Genomic DNA, 18,063 nt, shown 5'->3' with positions numbered 1-18,063 from the left:
ATTCCTAAAAAAGTAAACATTTCTGTCTGTAACAGTGATCACTATGTACAGGATCTGCCAGTGGAAGAGGATAGGATTGACAGGGTTAGTGAGTAGATGCATAGTTGGAATAATTTGTGGGCTGTTTCTGATGTACCTCCTATAGGAATGAGACCACTATAAAAGAGAGGCATTATATGAGTTTTCTTCTGATGGACAATCAGTCCTCAAATGCCAAGTCCAGTGGCCAGTATTCAGCTTTCACTGTGTTTGATCTTTGTTAAGATCTTTGACGCTGCTTACCACTACTTTCTCTAAACTGTCCTTTGCCATTCTTTCTTGTTTTTCTTTCTCTCTGAACGCTCTTAGTCTCCTTGATTGCTTTCATTTTCTCCATCTACTTCCAAATTTTTGGTGTTTGTCTGGCTTCTGAGCTCAGTCTTCTCCATTTCCCTCTTTTTGTGCGTTCTAAAATTCATTCCTAAATCATCTGGGTTTTTTTTTCATGGTTTCAAAATTAGTGTAGATTCACAAAAATACATATATGGTCCTTACCTCTCTTCTGAACTATAGGATTGCTGTCCACTGGACATTTCTATCTTGATAGTGAACAGGCATGATTAGTTTTACATACCAAAAGTTACATATGAACAAATAGTTCAGGTGCTATGTGTGAAAAAGTGAGATTACTTCTTTTTTTTTTTTTAACCCTTTCCTCTAACCTTCTCTGTTACCATCAGTTGTATGCGGTTAGTTAGATGTGTGCTTGTTTCCCATGTAGATGATGAGTTTCTTGGCGTCACCAACACGTTCATATTTATCGTTATGCGAAGATGCCTAGTGGCTGAGCTTAATGCAAAGCTGAATTCCCTATGTCAGTTACTCAGTCAAGAATCTTGGGAATCATCTTTTTAGTTCTTGCTTTACCTAATCACCCATTTTCAGTTTGTCTCTTAAGTCCTACACATTATAGTGTGTGAATAGTTGTCAAATTAGTTGCTTTCTTTGTTTAGGCCCATTGTCTTAGGCCTTCCTCATGTCCCTTGGGCTGTTAACAGCGCACCTTACTGGCGGCCTCTGCAGCTCTATTACATAAGTGTGCTGGTAAACCAGCTTTCTGGTCAAATAGGAAAAGCCCTGATTTTGTCATGTATGCCAATTTCCATGGTATAAATACTCTCAACATGGTCAGTTTTAAGATGCCTACATGTGATGTCCCCTAGCTCACACAATTCCTGAAAATTGAACCGTTGGCTCTCAGGAGCCAATATGAGCCAGCTTCAGCACACCACTGTGTGACTAATCCCTTTTCAGTCATCCTCCATACTGCTGCCAGAAACGAAAACACAAAGCTGACAATGCTCTTTTTTATCTTTAACCTCAATGAGATATAGTCTGAACATTTTAGAAGTCTTACCAGTCTCTTTTTAAACTGCCCTCAGCCTTCCTTTGGAACCTCAACTCCTACCGTTCTTTTCCCTTCTGCCCAGCACACACACAGTGTGATCTAGACACACTGACGTCGGCGTTGCCCTTATTTCTCAAAATATGCTATGGCATTTGCTGCCTCTAAACCTTCCGTCTTCTTGGAGTAGCCTTCTCCACTTGGCTGCCTCACAGGAGCCTTATCCTGGAAACTCCTTGGCAGACTGGAAGGAAATGGGGTTCCCTGAGTCGAGGCCAAAGTAGCAGTTTTTCTTTCACTTTGAGAGTCGTCAGGAGTGTCTTTGCTCTTTGCAGAATGCTGCTTCCAGCTGATAATATGGATGAATTCATTCATTCAGCTGGTATGGAACAACTGCCATGTGGCAGGCATTGTTCAGGCTCTAGGGATGTGGGAGTACACAAAACAAAGCCCTTGCCCTCATGGAGCGTACATTATGTGGGTACAGACAATAGAAGTTTTCTGGTAAGGACTCTCTTTTGCTGGTTAGTTTTATAATCCTGTCAGGGTAGTCTTACCTCTATCTCCCACGTGGGTGCAAGATAGTGGTTTTATACCTACACTGAGCTCATGTCTACGTAACTATTTTTAACTCTTAATTCTCTCCATTTGTCTTTCACCCACAGATTTTTGGGTTTCTGTACTGAAAGATATCTTAACATCTAGCATCACTTCTTTTTAGTATTTATTAAGCATCTATTTTGAACATAGGCTGTCTTTCCATTTACTTATTTCACCCATAAATCCTTAGTTTCAGTAACACCTGAAATTTTGTGTTTGCCTATTTCTGTTAAAATTCCAGATTCACTTTATTATGACAACATTTGTGCATTGATATAGAGATATTGGAGACCATACATATCAAATATAGTCAGTTTGCCTGTTGTCATTGTCAATGACCTGGTTTTCTTGCATTAAAGGCTATGCTTAGTAGTTAATTTTTAATCTTTACTCAATATGTTCCTTTCGACCTACTAGTAAAAGTTAACTTTTAGCAGTATAATCTAGGGGTTCAGAGTGTGGGCTCTGCAGCCTGGATTCAAATCTAAGACAGGTTGGACATGTTGCATGCCCTGTCTTTACGTGTCTCTTCATCTGTGAAATGGGGGAAATGATAGTTCCAGCAGGGTTGTGTGAGGATTGAATGAGTTAATATGTTTAAAGTGCATGGGTCAGTGCCAAGCCCCCAGTAAGCTCTTAGTGAATGTTACCAGTCTCTTCTCATTTACAGCAGTTCTTGGTGTATAAAAAGACACCAAAGTATGTTATATCTATAATTGTTTTCTTGTATCTATGGTTTAGTGCAGTCCAATTAATAATTAAAGACTTTTCCCAAAGTCGCCAAAGTATGTTATATCTATAATTGTTTTCTTGTTTGCTATCTGTGGTTTAGTGCAGTGCAATTAATAAGTAAAGACTTTTCTTCATATTTTCCCTTAGAGTGTTACAGTGATTTTTTACATGAAGACTTTGATGTAAAGACTTATACTTCCCAGTCTATTCATCAAGCTGTAATTGCTGAACAACTAGCAAAACTTGCCCAAGGAATCAGTCAGTTGGATAAAGAACTACACCTACAGGTATTTCCAATCTTCTGGATCATCTGGATTCATCAACCTAAAGCGATAATTTATCACTTGTTATCCTTTTATTATTTAATCTAAATGCATATTTAAATGAGCGAATGTGTAAGTTACCAGAGTGTCTTATTTTTCAAAGTATATTATTGAAAAGTTTTCTGTAAACTACTTTTTGTTAGTTGAAAAACTAATATACCCCTCTCTCCAAAAGCTTTTGTTCATACTTTGTTTTCACCACCTTAAAGGATGTGTGGTGAATATAGGTGGGTGAAAATTAGGAAGCCTTTGATAAAAGTAATACAAAATGGAATTTTGGTAGTAGAACAGTGTGAATAAGAAAAATTGGTGTGTTCATATTGGCACTTCCCACTTTATGAACACAAAGTGTAACATTTGCTGAAATTATAGAAAGTTGATAAATTTGTGGTACAAAGAACAATATGGGGAATTAGGCGATGGGTCCTAATCTCAGCTGTGCTGGTACCTTTCCTGTCACTTAACATCTTTGAGTTTTGCTTTTAAAAGAAATCTATTAAATGGGTTGGAATGAGGAAGAAATTATAGTGGAAGATCTTGAAGGTTCCTTCCTTTTCTACAATTCTATAAATTTTATAGGGAGTTTTTTAGTATACTTTCTAGTTTTGGCTTTTATCTGTTGAGTAGGCACTTAATAAATATTTAAATGAATGAACAAATGCATGAGTATGTGGAATGTTTACCAGGAAACTTAGATCTGTTATAACATGAGACATATTCACTTAAATTTTTTTGTGTTGTACTTTGTCAACTGAGAAGAGTAGCTTAGGACTGGGATGACTTCCAAGGTCACTTTGATTATATATTATATATTTTAATAATATATTTAATTATATATTTTAATCGTCAGGATTCACGTTAGGCTGTGGGGATAGAAAAATGAACATATTTCCCCGCTCTCCAAGGACTCACAGACCAGTGGCAGATACAGAGAGAAATAATGACAGGCAAGTGATGTCTGTTTTATTTAGAATAGTACAAAACATTCATAAAAGCAGGGGAGAATGCACTTAACTCTGCCTAGGGTTCTTAGGGGTGGCTTTTTATAATAGCCACCTGAAATTCTTTTTTATGGTTCGTATTTTCTTTCTTTCTTTCTTTCTTTCTTTCTTTCTTTCTTTCTTTCTTTCAAGTTTTTATTTAAATTCCAGTTAACATATGATGTAATATTAGTTTCAGGTGTAGAATTTAATGATTCATCACTCATATACAATACCCAGTGCTCATCACAAGTCCACTCCTTAATCTCCATCACCCATCTTGCCCATCCCCCGCCCACCTCCCCTCCAGCAACCCTCCGTTTGTTCTCTATATTTAAGAGTCTGTTTCCTGGTTTGCCTCTCTCTTTTTACCCCCAATGTTCATCTGTTTTGTTTCTTAAATTCTATATATGAGTGAAATCATAAGGTATTTGTCTTTCTGTGACTTAATTTGCTTAGCATAATCCTCTCTAGCTCCATCCACGTCATTGCAAGTGACAAGATTTCATTCTTTTTTTATTTTCTTTATTCCTTGCATGCAGTACCTTCTTTTCAGGAATCAATAAAAACTAAAAATTTATTTAACATCTCTTACAGGGGACAAATTTACACTTACAGTAGTTTGGGATATGAAGTAGAGGCCTAGTATGAGATCTGAACCCGCTATAATTGTTTTTCTGCAGAAGCAAAATTGGGATAATGCTCACCAAATCCATAATTTTTTTTTAATATCATGAGATGACTAAAATAAAAGATGTGATGAATATGTATTAGTTGGGGCTTAGGACAGGAAACAGAAACCACTCTAGGTATTTAAAGCAGAAAGATGTTTAATACAGAGAACTGGATGCTTCTGAAGTCAGCCAGTGGACTGAGTTGAAGGATCTACCTTCATAGATGCAGTGCGGAGGCCTGGAAGCTCCAGCCATTAGCTCCCATGCCACTGCTAAAATTCTGCCTCGGGGTATCTGGTAACTAAATTCTAAAATGATTGATACGGCTTTTCCAACCATCTCTAAATTTTCAGGTCTCAGGACATTGCTCATTACTAGCTGAAACAGTAATAGGAAGATAGCTTTCCTTTCTTTTCTGTCTTCAGATCTCTTTTGAAATTTATCCAGCTGGCTGCAGGGGAGTTCATGAAAGTCTAGTTTTAGGAGTTTCAACATTTCCAAACTATACTTGACACAGGAAAAAGAAGAATAGAGAATTAAAATTAGTCTTGTTAGGATGGACACATCAATGACCATATCAGTGGACTGGGGAGAATTCAGACATGTTCTGGCCATCTTAACAGACCTAGGAGACCAAAAGTCATAGTTTTTTAGATGGATGTGATAGAAAGGGACTTGGTAGAATAACAGTGGTATCTGAAACAGGACCAAGTGGAGCATGTAGGGGTTCCAGTGAGTGACTCCTTGCTGACTAGGAGCTTCAGTTTCCAGCCTAGATAGGAAGCTTCTTATTCATTGGAATTGAAAAGGTACAAAATGAGAAGGATTCTTGCATTATTCTAAAGATTTGCCTGATATCTTGATTTTCTAGGAATCTCTTGCATATGGTCTTTAACTCCTAAGCTTTTTGGGTTTTTGATGTGATCCTTCACACTGCCCTAATTTTCATTAAAAAGTCAGTCTTGAGCAGGGAAGAGGATTTACCGTGACCCTGGGAAACTGAAAGCAGAGATGTTCAGGGATAGGTGGGTACTGATCTGCTTTATCTTTTCTGATTAGAATATGCTGAATTCAAGAACTAAGAGGACCTAATGTATAAAAACATTTTTACAGGGAAAGCGTGTAACAGCATGGCAAAAATTAGCTGGTTTGGGGGTTTTTTGTTTTGTTTTGTTTTTCAATTTTGGCACAACTTGACCTGCACTTCCCATTAGGGAAGCAAGGGGCTGGTGAAAAAGCCGTGTCTTCTTCAGCTCTATGTTCAACTGTAAGTATGTTTGTGTTTCTGCTAATAACTCATCTCAAGTATACCTTTATCACCTGTATTTTTTCCTTCTGTGTTAGTGTTTGTGCCTTCCTATATGGAGAGAGACCTTTAATCTACCTTGTGGTTACAAAGAAAAATACCTAATACAGCAACTTCTTGATTTTCAGGTTGTTGCAAGACATGAAGATTTACTAGCACAAGCAACTGGGATTGAGTCTTTGGAAGGTTTGTTTCACTAAGTACTATAAATTAGATTGAGCTAGACCAGGGATTGACAAACTTTTACTGTTAAGGATCAGGTAGTAAATATTTTAGACTTTGCAGGCCATACCATTTCTGTTGCAACTACTAAACTCTGCTGTTGCAGAGTGAAAGCAGCCAGATAATATGTAAATGATTGTGGCTGTGTCCCAACAAAACTTTAATAAAACTTTGTTGACCTCTGAGCTAAACTATCTGGGTTCAAATCCTTGCTTTGCCACTTGATAGATATGTGACTATGGACAAGTTATTTAACCTCTGTGTGCCTCCCTATCATGTATAAAGGAGGAGTATTAAAATGTACCTATATGGTGTTATTTTGAGGGCTAAGTGAATTAGAAAAATGGTTAGAACAATTTCTGGCACATATTTAGTGCCTCCATAAAATTAACAGAAAATTGTTAATTAATAAAAACGTCAGTACCACCAGAGTGAGTAATAGTGGAAGTAGGCTTGAATACTTTCCTTATTTTTGGCTTTCTTTGAAACTTTTTTCAATGAAAGTACAATAGAATAATAATACATTGGGGGCGCCTGGGTGGCTCAGTCGGTTAAGCATCCGACTTGATTCGGCTCAGGTTATGATCTTAGGCTTGTGAGATTAAGCCCCAAGTCTGGCTCTGTGGTCAGTGCAGAGTCTACTTGAGATTCTTGCTCTCCCTCTCCCCTCACTTGCACACGTGTGCACGAGCGCTCCCTCTCTCTCTCTCCAAATAAATAAAATCTTAAAAAAAAGAATAATGGATTTTTATTTTTATGAGTCTTATTATTTTTGATTGGCTAAATCTTTTATGAATTTTGCATTCTCTCTTCATTAAATTAAACGTCTTATAAATATGGAATGTTAATATCATGTTTTACATTATCACTTGTGTTGTGATTACTATTATTAATCCTTATATTAAAAGAAAACTAAGTGATTATCCCTATGTTGATCAAATTCTTGAGAAGGATATTGCTTTCTGGGATGTAATATTCTTTAATGCTTCCCCCAGTATTTCTTATGCAGTCAAAGGTATTAACTTATTCTCAGCATGTATACTGTTTCCTAGACATCCTGATGAAGAACTTAGTATTTGAGGGAATAGTAGTTTGTCATTTGATATCAGACTATGTTCTTGGGAAAACTGAGTACTGACCACTTCCTATTGGAAATTAACTATTTTTAATCTCATAATATTTTATGTGTTTCTGTAAGCAAGTAAATAATATCCTGTTTTAATGGTGATTTTTTTTAAACAAATGATTAGTGATTTTTCATTTGTAAAACCCATAAGGATGACTGGTAGTACATTGATTCTGAGTGTATTTAGGTGTAGATGAATCATCACAACAGAAATAGTTCTCGTTGTGGTTTTCTTGTATGCATTTAGGCCTATATTGTGCTCGTTTTCCCCAAAATGCTTTTCAGTGATTATAACATTTAAAATATATTGTTAAGCTGAGTTAGAATGCCTGTCTATTGAATGAGTATATGAAGTACAAAGACTGCCTTCTCTGAGTTCTTATCATAATCTAAGCATCTTCTCTGGATTATTTGAACATAAAACATCAAAGCATGAATTAGTATTCATTTTGGCATGATGTATATTTCTAAGTGCTTACTAGAATGTTGAGATGCTGAAAAATAAGTGTGATCTGTATTTGAAAATGAATATTATCCCAGCTTCTGCTACATCTGCTTTTTCCCCCCAAATATTGAATTTTTTTTTTTTTTGCCATGTAAGTAGTTTGGTAGTACATTTATAGAACCTATTTTATTAAAAGTTGCCCCCTCCTCATTTTCATTCATTTATTAAAATATTATTTGAGGATTTGTTAGGTTCCAGACAGCTATAACAGAGTCCCTGTTCTTATGGGATTTAGAGGTATATTTAATTAACCCTATTTTATTGAAAAGAGATACCCTCATTCCTTCATTCATTTGTTCACTCAAACAGTAGCTGAGAACTTGTTGGGTACCAGGCACCTATGAACAATAGACAGAATCACTGTTCTTATGGTACTTATGTTCTAATGCAGGGAAGCAGACAAAGCAAATATACAAATGGGAAACTTCAGATATTTTTAAGTCCCACAAAGAAAATAAAATGGATGATTGGGTGGAGGAAGGAGAGTCCCTTACTAGCTAGAATGGTCAGGGGAGGCCTTTTTGAGAAGATGACATTTGAGCTGAGAATTGAATGGTGGGAAAAGCCGCCACGTGAAAAGTGGGAGAAGACTTGGTGTAAGCTGAGAGACCAATAAACGGGAAGGTAGGAATTAGCTTGGGACGTATGAGGGACAGAAAAAGGGCCATTATGAGAGGAATTTAATGAATGAGGGAAAGAACTGTAGATGAAATTCTTGGAAAAGAATTTTGATTTTTCATTCTAAAGGCAGTGGTAAACCATTGGAGGGTTTTTATTAGGGGTATGATGTATAAGACTAATGCTCTAAAAAGTTTTCTCTGATGGCTCTTTAGGAAAGTAAGTAGAATCAGGGGTACCAGTTTAGAAGATACTAGAAGAGTAGAGTTGATGGTGCCTCGGATTAGAGTGGTAGATGTGAGAGAGGAAAGTGGGTGGGACAAAATGGGGGCAGAGCTGATAGGGTTTGTTGATGGGAGATTATAGGGCTGAGGGAAAAAAGTCACCAAGTGTGATTCCTAAGATTTTAGTCTGAAAAATGGGATAGATAATGGTATGGGTAACTGAGATGGGTTAGAATGAAGAGGATTATAATTTTGATGGGGCAGGGGTGGGACAGAAGTTATCTTGGGCATCTTAAATTTGACATAAGAAAGTTAAGGTCTAGAGATTGTGTGTGTGTGTATATACATAGGTAAGCAGACATAAAATCTATGTATATATGTGTATATATGTGTGGATGTGTGTATATAAAATTGGTATTTTATTAGATAGTATTTAAAACATTGGGATTGGGTGAAATCCCTAAGAGACACTGTAGTTGGAGAAGTGAAACTGACTGAGGATAAAATCTTGGAGTACTCCAGCATGGAGGACTCTAGCAGAGAAGGAGCCACTAATGTAATAGGAAGAAACCCAGGGAGTGTGGTAATTTGGAAGCCCAGAGGAAAAAAAGTGTTTTAGGGAGGGAGTGGTTTAACTATGTTGTGAATTTCAGAGAATTTGAGCAAGATAAAGACAGAACTGACAATAGAGTTTGGCACCTCAGGGATTTCTGGTAACCTTGATAAGATCTATTTTGGTGGAGTGTGTATGAACGTCTGTTTGAGAGTGGGTTGTGGAGAGAATAAGATATAAGGATGTGATGATAACAAGTAAGGGCAATTCATTCCTGGAGGTTTATGGTCAAGAACCATAAAACCAGCAGAAAAATGGGAATCCTCTGGTCCCAAAAGGATTCTATTGGACTGAGCCATACTAAAGTACAATTGTATCTGATAATGTTTATTAGTTCTAATATTACTTCATCTAATATGACAGAGTTCTGTACCGAAGTTTATTTAGAAATACTATGTTTTGAAACTATAACTATGCCAGTTAAATGTGAAAACTGAGTTTTAATGAGTGGAGTTCAGAATAATTAAAACTGTAATATTGAAAGCTTATTTTCAGGTATATAAAATTGTAAAATTTAAGATCTATCTTCCTGAAAATATTTTTATAGCTTTGTAAGAAGTTAACCATCATGTTGTGTATTTAGAGAGTAAAGGCTGTCATACTATCCTTGCTATCGATGTGTATTACTTATCTATCATATAATTAACTTAACAAATATTGCCATTGGAACTAGTCTGAGTTAGGCTCAGGTCATACAGTAGTGATTAAAAAATATACTTTCCCTAACCTCCAGGAATTTACAGTTTCGTGAGAGAGTAAAACATTAAACAGATATACAAGTGAATATGTAATTACCTAATGTGATTAGTGCCATGAAGGAAATGTATGCCGTAGAAGAAAACAACAAGAAAATCTAAATTAGTTGGGGGATCTTTTAGTAATTGTTTCTGTTAAGCCAAGGCTTGATGAGTAGTGGGGGTTTATCTAGTAGGAGCTTTTGGGTGCAGTTGAGTGTTCGAGAGAAAGTATACCATTTCCAGATGGTGCAGGGCCTTGAAGACCAAGCTGCGGACTTCAGTTTTGACATGGAAGCGAAGGGGAGACTGTGAAAGGGTTTTAGCAGGGAATATTGTTCTACAATTTGCACCTTTATTTTTTATTTATGTATTTATTTTTTTAAATCTGAGAATGTCTTTATTTAGCTTTCACTTTTTTTTTTATTTTTTTATTTTTTTAAATGATTTTTTATTATATTATGTTAGTCACCATACAGTACATCCCCGGTTTCCAATGCAAGGCTCGATGATTCATTAGTTGTGTATAACACCCAGTGCACCATGCAATACGTGCCCTCCTTACCACCCATCACCGGTCTATCCCATTCCCCCACCCCCCTCCCCTCTGAAGTCCTCAGTTTGTTTCTCATAGTCCATAGTCTCTCATGTTTCATTCCCCCTTCTGATTACCCCCCCTTTCTTTATCCCTTTCTTCCCCTACTGATCATCCTAGTTCTTATGTTCCATAGATGAGAGAAATCATATGATAGTTGTCTTTCTCTGCTTGACTTATTTCACTTAGCATTATCTCCTCCAGTACAATTTGCACCTTTAAAGAGCACTGAGGCTGCTTCTTTTGTGCCTGTAGTACAATACACATGAACATGAAACTTAATCATTTTAAAATATATACTTTAGTACTTAATTATATTTACAGTGTTGTGCAAGCATTACTGTATAGTTCCAGAACTTTTTCATCACCCAGAACGGAAAACCTGATGCTCCTTATGCAGTCACTCTCCATTTGTGAGACTTGTTGAGAGGAACAAGAATTGGAGGGGGAGACTACTTAGAAGCTTTAAAAATAGTGCAGGTCAAAGATACTGGTTGCTTAAGTTGTGATGGTGGCAGAAAAGATTGACGTTTTTCTGTATATGGGTATGTGTACACGTATGATTTTTTTCTTTTAACATAATTTTTTTTCCCCGGTTGGAGCCCTTGTAAATTTGTAAAGTAATGGAAACTATTTTGTTTTCCTAGGTGTTCTTCAGATGATGCAGACAAGAATTGGGGCTTTACAGGGAGCTGTTGATAGGTACCGTTGTTCATTTTGTAAATAAGTGGAATGGAAAGAAATTTAACCATCGATATTTTGAAGATGATCTTATTGTCACTCCTCTCTTTATTTTCCTTTAGGATGAAAGCAAAAATCGTGGAACCATACAATAAAATAGTAGCCCGGACTGCACAACTCGCAAGACTTCAGGTGGGTTTTCTCTTTTCATTTCTTTATTATTCATTTTGTTCTTATAAGTGGACAAATTTCAAGAGAATGAATTCTGAGAAATTAAGCGGATATGAGAGAAAAGGGGAAAAATACTAAGAGCTTTAAAATAAGATATGCAGGGTTTTTTTTGTTTTTGTTTTTGAGAGGGAGGGAGAGAGAGAGAGAGGGAGAGAGAGAATCTTCAGCAGATTCCATGCCCCGTGCAGAGCCCGATGGGGTTGGGGAGCTGGATCTCACAACCTTCAGATTATGACTTGGGCTGAAATCAAGAATTGGATGCTTAACCGACTGAGCCACACAGGCACCCCAAGATACACAGTTTAAAAGAATACAAGTCTAAATTATTGAAGTGAGTTATTTTTATTCTTATTATTACAGTGTATAATAATTTACTAACTTGTTAAGATTCGAAATTATTTGTTCGATAGAGAATAGGAAGAAACCTAACATTTATGCTGTAACCAAATGTAAGGAACCCAAACTTGTAACTTGTTCTAATAGGAGTGCTTGTGCATTTTTGGGAATTCAGTTTTTGATTAGAATTCAGTGATTTTTATGACCTTTATTTTTCCAAATATTTTTTCTGTTCCTCCCTTTCCTTCTGGGACTGCAATTACAAATCTTCCAGGCACCTTAGGGATGTCTCACAGATCACTGGATTCTCTGTTTATTTTTTCCCCATAGTCCTCTTTTCCCTGTGTGTTCTGTTTCAGATAATTTTTATTGCTTTGTTTTCAAGTTCACTTATCATTTTTTCTGTACTGTTTAATCTGCCCCTAATCTTATTCAGTGTATTTTTCATTTCAGACATTTTTGTTTCATCCGTAGAAATTTGATTCAGGTCTTTTCTTACTTTCCCTTAATCTACTTAACCTTTTGGACATATAGAATATTATTAAAATAACTAATGTCTTTGCTGTAGTCCAGTTTGAGAACATTTCCATCACCACAAAAAGATCCCTCAGGTCTGTAGGCCATTGTCTTGTTTCATTTGGGCTGCTATAACAAAATATCATAGACTGGGTGGCTTATAAAGAGAAATTTCTTTCTCACAATTCTGGAGGCTGGAAGGCTGAATCAGGGTACCAGCCTGGACATGTCCTAGTGAGGGCCCTCTTTTGGGTTGCAGATAATAATTTTCTTTTCTTTTTTATTTTTTTAATTAAGTTTTTAATTTTAATTCCAGTATACCTAACATATAGTGTTCCATTAGTTTCAAGTGTACAATGTAGTGATTCAACAATTCTATATATTACTCGGTGCTCATCATGATTAGATAGTCATTTTCTTGTTGTGTCCTCAAATGGCAGGGCAGGAGAGATTTCTCGGGTCTGTTTTATAAGGGCACTAATCCCTTTCATGAGTTGTTCACTTGTATGACCTAATCACTGCCCAAAGTCCCATGGGTTAGGATTTCAACCCATGAATTCTTTTTTTATCATTTCATTTTTTTTTTCCTTCTTCGTGTTAAGTGTACTCTTTAGTCCCCATCGGTTATTTCCCCCTCTCCCTTCTCCCTCCCCTCTGATAATGATCAGTTCTCTAAAAGAGTCTGTTTCTCGGTTTGTCTCTCTCTCTCTCTCTCTCTTTCTCTTTTCCCCCCATTTTGCTTGTTTGTTTTGTTTCTTAAATTTCACATGAGTGAGATCATATGGTGTTTGTCTTTCTCTGACTGACTTATTTCACTTAACATTATACTCTCTAGCTCCATCCATGTTGTTGCAAAAGGCAAGATTTTAACCTTCAGTCTATTCCAGCCATCAGTACCTATTCCCACTCCCAGTTCTAGGCAGTCACTAATCTATTTTCTGTCTCTGTTCCTTTGCTTTTTCTGGTCATTTCATATAAATGGAATTATACAAGATATAGTCTTGTGTCTGGCTTTGTTCACTTTGCATAATGCCTTTGAGGTACATCCACGATGCAGAATGTCTTCAGTAGTTCATTCTTTTTTTTAATTGCTGAATTCTGTTCTGTTTTATGGATGTAACACATTTTGTTCATCCCTTCACCAGTTGATGGATATTTGGATTATTTCTAGTTATTGACTTTTATGAATAATGCTGCTATGAACATTTGCTCACATGTATTTGCATGGACCTGTGCTTTCATTTCTCTTGGGTAGATTTCTAAAAATGCAATTACTGGGTTGTATGGTAAGTTTAAGTTCTTAAGGAACTGCCATATTGTTTTCCAAAGTGCCTATACTATTTTATATGCCCATCAGCAATGTAGGAGGATTCCAGTGTCTACGCATTCTTACCAACACTTGTTGTTCTCTTTTGATTATGGGCCTTCTACTGGGTGTGCAGTGGTATCTCATTAGGATTTTAGCTTACATTTTGTAAATGGCTAATGATACTGAGTACCGTTTCTTGTGCGGTACTCAGTATCATTAGCCATTTACAAAATGTAAGCTAAAATCCATTAGTATATCTTCTTTAGTTTACTCAGTCTATTTCATATCTTTTAGGCATTTTAAAATTGGGTTATCTTATTGTTGTAATTTTTTTTTTGATGAGTAATTGACATACAATGTTACATTAGTTTTAGGTATACAACGTAGTGATTCAACAACTCTGTACATTATGCTGTGCTCACAAGTGTAACTACCATCTGTCCCTATGTAACACTATTCCATGACCGTTGACTATATTCTCTTTGCTGTACCTTTCATCCGTGTGACTTACTTATTCCATAACTGGAAGGCTGTACCTCCCACTCCCCTTCACTCATCTCCCTCCTCTCTGCTGATCATCAGTGTGGTCTCTGTATTTATGGGTCTGTTTCTGATTTTTCTGTGTATTCGTTCTGTTTTTTAGATTCCATATGTAATTGAAATCATATGACATTTGTCTTTCTCTGACTTATTTCACTTAGCGTAATACCCACTAGGTCTATCCAAATTGTTGCAAATGTCATGCTATCATTCTTTATTATGGCTGCATAATATTCCTCTGTGTGTGTGTGTGTGTGTGTGTGTACGTGTACACCATGTCTTCTTTATTTATCTATCAGTGGACCCTTAGGTTGCTTCCACATCTTGGCTATTGCAGATAATGCGCCAGTGAACATGGGGTGCATATATCTTTTTGAATTAGTGTTTTTGTTTTCTTTAGATAAATACCCAATTAAGAGTTTTTTTAATATATTATGCTACAATATATGATTTGCAAATGTTTTCTCCCAGTAAATGATTTGTTAATCTTTCTCCCAGTCTATTGCTTTTCATTTTTTTTTTTAAAGATTTTATTTATTTATTCGACAGAGATAGAGACAGCCAGCGAGAGAGGGAACACAAGCAGGGGGAGTGGGAGAGGAAGAAGCAGGCTCATAGTGGAGGAGCCTGATGTGGGGCTCGATCCCAGAACGCCGGGATCACGCCCTGAGCCGAAGGCAGATGCTTAACCGCTGTGCCACCCAGGCGCCCCTGCTTTTCATTAAAGTGGTGTCTTTTGAAACAGAAAAATTGTAAATTTTGATGAAGTCCAAATTATCAAATTTGCTTTTATGGATTGCTAACACCATTTCTTGAAAACAACTTTTCTTTCCTTGTTGAATTTTTTTGTTGCCTTCATAATGTTTATTGACTTTATATACGTGGGCTTATTTCTGGACTTTTTACTCTCTTCAGTTGATCTAGCTTTTGCCTTTATATTAATAGTACACTATCTTAATTGCTGTAGCTTTTTAGTAAGCCTTCTTTCAGCCAAATGATCTTGAAAAAGGATACTATTTTAGTATGTTTGCAATTACCTATGAATTTTAGAATCAGTTTACTAATTTCTACTAAAAAGCTGGTTACGATTTTTTTTCTAGTATCATTTGTATTTTTAATATACGGGGTCCTGGGATCAAGCCCTGCATCGGGCTCCCTGCTCCACTGGTAGCCTGCTTCTTCCTCTCCCACTCCCCCTGCTTGTGTTCCCTCTCTCATTGGCTGTCTGTCTCTCTGTCAAATAAATAAATAAATAAATAAATAAATAAATAAATAAATTCTTTTAAAAACAAATTCTTCTAACATAATGTTTTATCATTCTATTTTTTGTAGGATAGGTTTTGTAATTTTTATTTTTATTTTATTTTTTATTTCTTCCCATTCTCTTAGTATTGAGAATATTGGTGATAATTTTGTCTCACTCCTAGAGTACAGAAAAGTACTTTTAGAATTACAAACCCATGTTACAATGAAAAGCAAGGTAATTCAAGTTCTTAGAATGAAGTCAGTTTTGTTCAAGGCTAATCTCGTAGCTCTGGCTGATACTCATTTGATGAACTTATTTTCTTTTTTAAATTCATTTTTTAGTTTTTAGTTTTTTAAATTTAAATTCAAATAATTAACATGCAGCATATTATTAGTTTCAGAGGTAGAGTTCAGTGATTCATCAGTCTTATATAACACCCAGTGCTCATTACATCATGTGCCCTCCTTAATGTCCATTACCCAGTTCCCAAGTTACTCCATTCCCCTCACCCCTCTTCCTCCAGCAACCCTCAGCTTGTTTCCTATGATTAAGAGTCTCTTATGGTTTTGTCTCCCTCTCTGATTTTGTCTTGTTTTATTTTTCCCTCCCTTCCCCTATGCTCCTCTGTTTTGTTTCTTAAATTCCACATATGAGTGAAATCATATGATAATTGCCTTTCTCTGATTGACTTATTTAGCTTAGCATAATAGTCTCTGGTTCAATCCATGTCATTGCAAATGGCAAGATTTTGTTTTTTTTGTTGGCTGAATAATATTTCATTATATATATATACACCACACTTTCTTTATCCATTCGTAAGTCGATGGACATCTGGGAAAAGCTGGTTAGGATTTTGACTGGAAATGTACTGTAGCCATAGGTGAATTTGGGGAGAATTGACATCTTAACAATATTGAATCTTCTAACTCATAAATATGTTATCTCTTCATGCATGTAGGTTTTCTTTAATTTCAGCCATATTTTGATTTCAGTTTTGTTACTGTTAAATAGTATTTTTTTAAAAATTCTATTTTTCTATTGTTCGTTGCTATTTTATATAGAATTGATTTTTGAAAATTGACTCCATAAAGGAAATAATGAAGTTTTTTTTTTTTGAAGATTTTATTTATTTGAGAAAGAGAGCACAAGTGGGGGTGGGGGAACGGCAGGGAGAGAGGGAAGGCAGACTCCTTGCTGAGCAGGGAGCCTGATGCAGGACTCGATCCCAGGACCCTGGAATCATGACGCAAGCTAAAGGCAGATGCTTAACTGACTGAGCCACCCAGGTGAACCGTAGGTTTTTAAAATTTTCTTTTCATATTGTTGGTAGGCATAGTATGATTTAATGCCGATATTGTTTGAAAATAAAGACTGTAGATAAGACAATGAGGGATTGATAACTAAGCAGCTCTGATTTTCTTAGTAAGACATTGGAACATCTCCTGTGAGAGCTATTGTGTTAGTTAAAGCAGAGAATACAAAGATGGGTGAGATAGTACTTGTTTTCAAAAAGTTTATGTCATGGTTAAAGGAAATACGATGACTATACAAAATGACCTAATAAAATACTGATTACATAAATGCCAAAATAAATAAAGAAACAATAAGTATTCACAGGAGAGAGAAATTACATGCAATTGGATAGTTCTATGAAGTGTTTAATGCTTAAGAAAGGAGATAGGCTCAAAGAAGTAGGCTGTTGACAGCTTTGAAATAAATCTTTAAGAATGAATGCAATTGATAAGGGTTTTAAAGGATAGGTAGGATTTGGGTAGGCTAGGATGAGAGTAGGGAATTACAGACGGAAGAGTGTAACAAAGGCGTGAGAGGTGGAGGCTTGCAGGGCATATCCAGAGAACGGCAATGAAAGTGTGCATTAAAAGGATTAACTTAAGCCATTTCTCTTTGTCCTTCTTACTTATGACATGTATCTGTCAGCTTCCTTCTTCACTAAAGACAGACCTGGCTCAGTCATCTTTACAGTGAAAGTCTTTACATCATAGTTTCTGGCTTTAGTACCCATAGTAATCCACCCATCATTCTGTCCTCACTCTTTGACTTTCTTAACTCTAGTTATGATCTTCATCCGAGCTCTACCTGAGCCATCTACTCCCATGACCATACAATTCACCACTGAAATCCTAAACCCTTATGGTCCATTTTCTTTTTTCTATCTCCTCTGATTTTCCAACTTTCTCAGTACCTTACCTCAGACCTGTTTTTTTTTTTTAATATAGCTTTATTGAGCTATAATTCACCTAAGTGTACAACAAAATTTTCTCAACTTCCTGCCCCCTCTAACTCTCCAAATTTGGTCTGTAACTGTACATTTCATCTTTCTCAATATTGCTTCTTTCTAAGTCTTACTAAGCTTTTTATTAAGCTATATATAAATTATAGTTACTTTTTTTTGGCTTGAAATTATGTCTTTAACTTTTGTAGGTAAGTTAGAGCTCTGTCCAGAAAAAATGTTTTTATATTCATTTATATCATATTTGTCATCTTTAGCTAGAATTAATATTACCATCTTTTGATTCTTTCTGTGTATTTTCTTGTAGTACTGTGACT

The 18,063-nt window shown here is 36.1% G+C and overlaps 1 protein-coding gene across 2 annotated transcripts in view; it reads left to right on the top strand.

Annotated features, from left to right (window-relative positions):
- The window catches only part of COG5 (component of oligomeric golgi complex 5), a 279,919-nt gene that overhangs the window by 2,464 nt on the left and 259,392 nt on the right, over window positions 1-18,063 (top strand). The window contains exons 2-5 of one of the 2 annotated variants that reach the window (XM_045793457.2): window positions 2,864-3,003; window positions 6,128-6,185; window positions 11,284-11,338; window positions 11,440-11,509. In XM_045793457.2, coding sequence (XP_045649413.1) covers window positions 2,864-3,003; window positions 6,128-6,185; window positions 11,284-11,338; window positions 11,440-11,509 — 323 coding nt within the window. Of the gene's footprint in view, window positions 1-2,863; window positions 3,004-6,127; window positions 6,186-11,283; window positions 11,339-11,439; window positions 11,510-18,063 lie in introns of those variants that run through there. The other variant, XM_045793458.2, reaches the window with a different exon arrangement.

The sequence above is a fragment of the Ursus americanus genome, chromosome 3 (genome assembly GCF_024610735.1).
Source record: "Ursus americanus isolate L20-20 chromosome 3, mUrsAme1.1.p, whole genome shotgun sequence".
Lineage (NCBI taxonomy): Eukaryota > Metazoa > Chordata > Mammalia > Carnivora > Ursidae > Ursus > Ursus americanus.
Note: the sequence above shows the minus strand (reverse complement) of the source record. Positions and strands in the feature narration are given on the sequence as shown.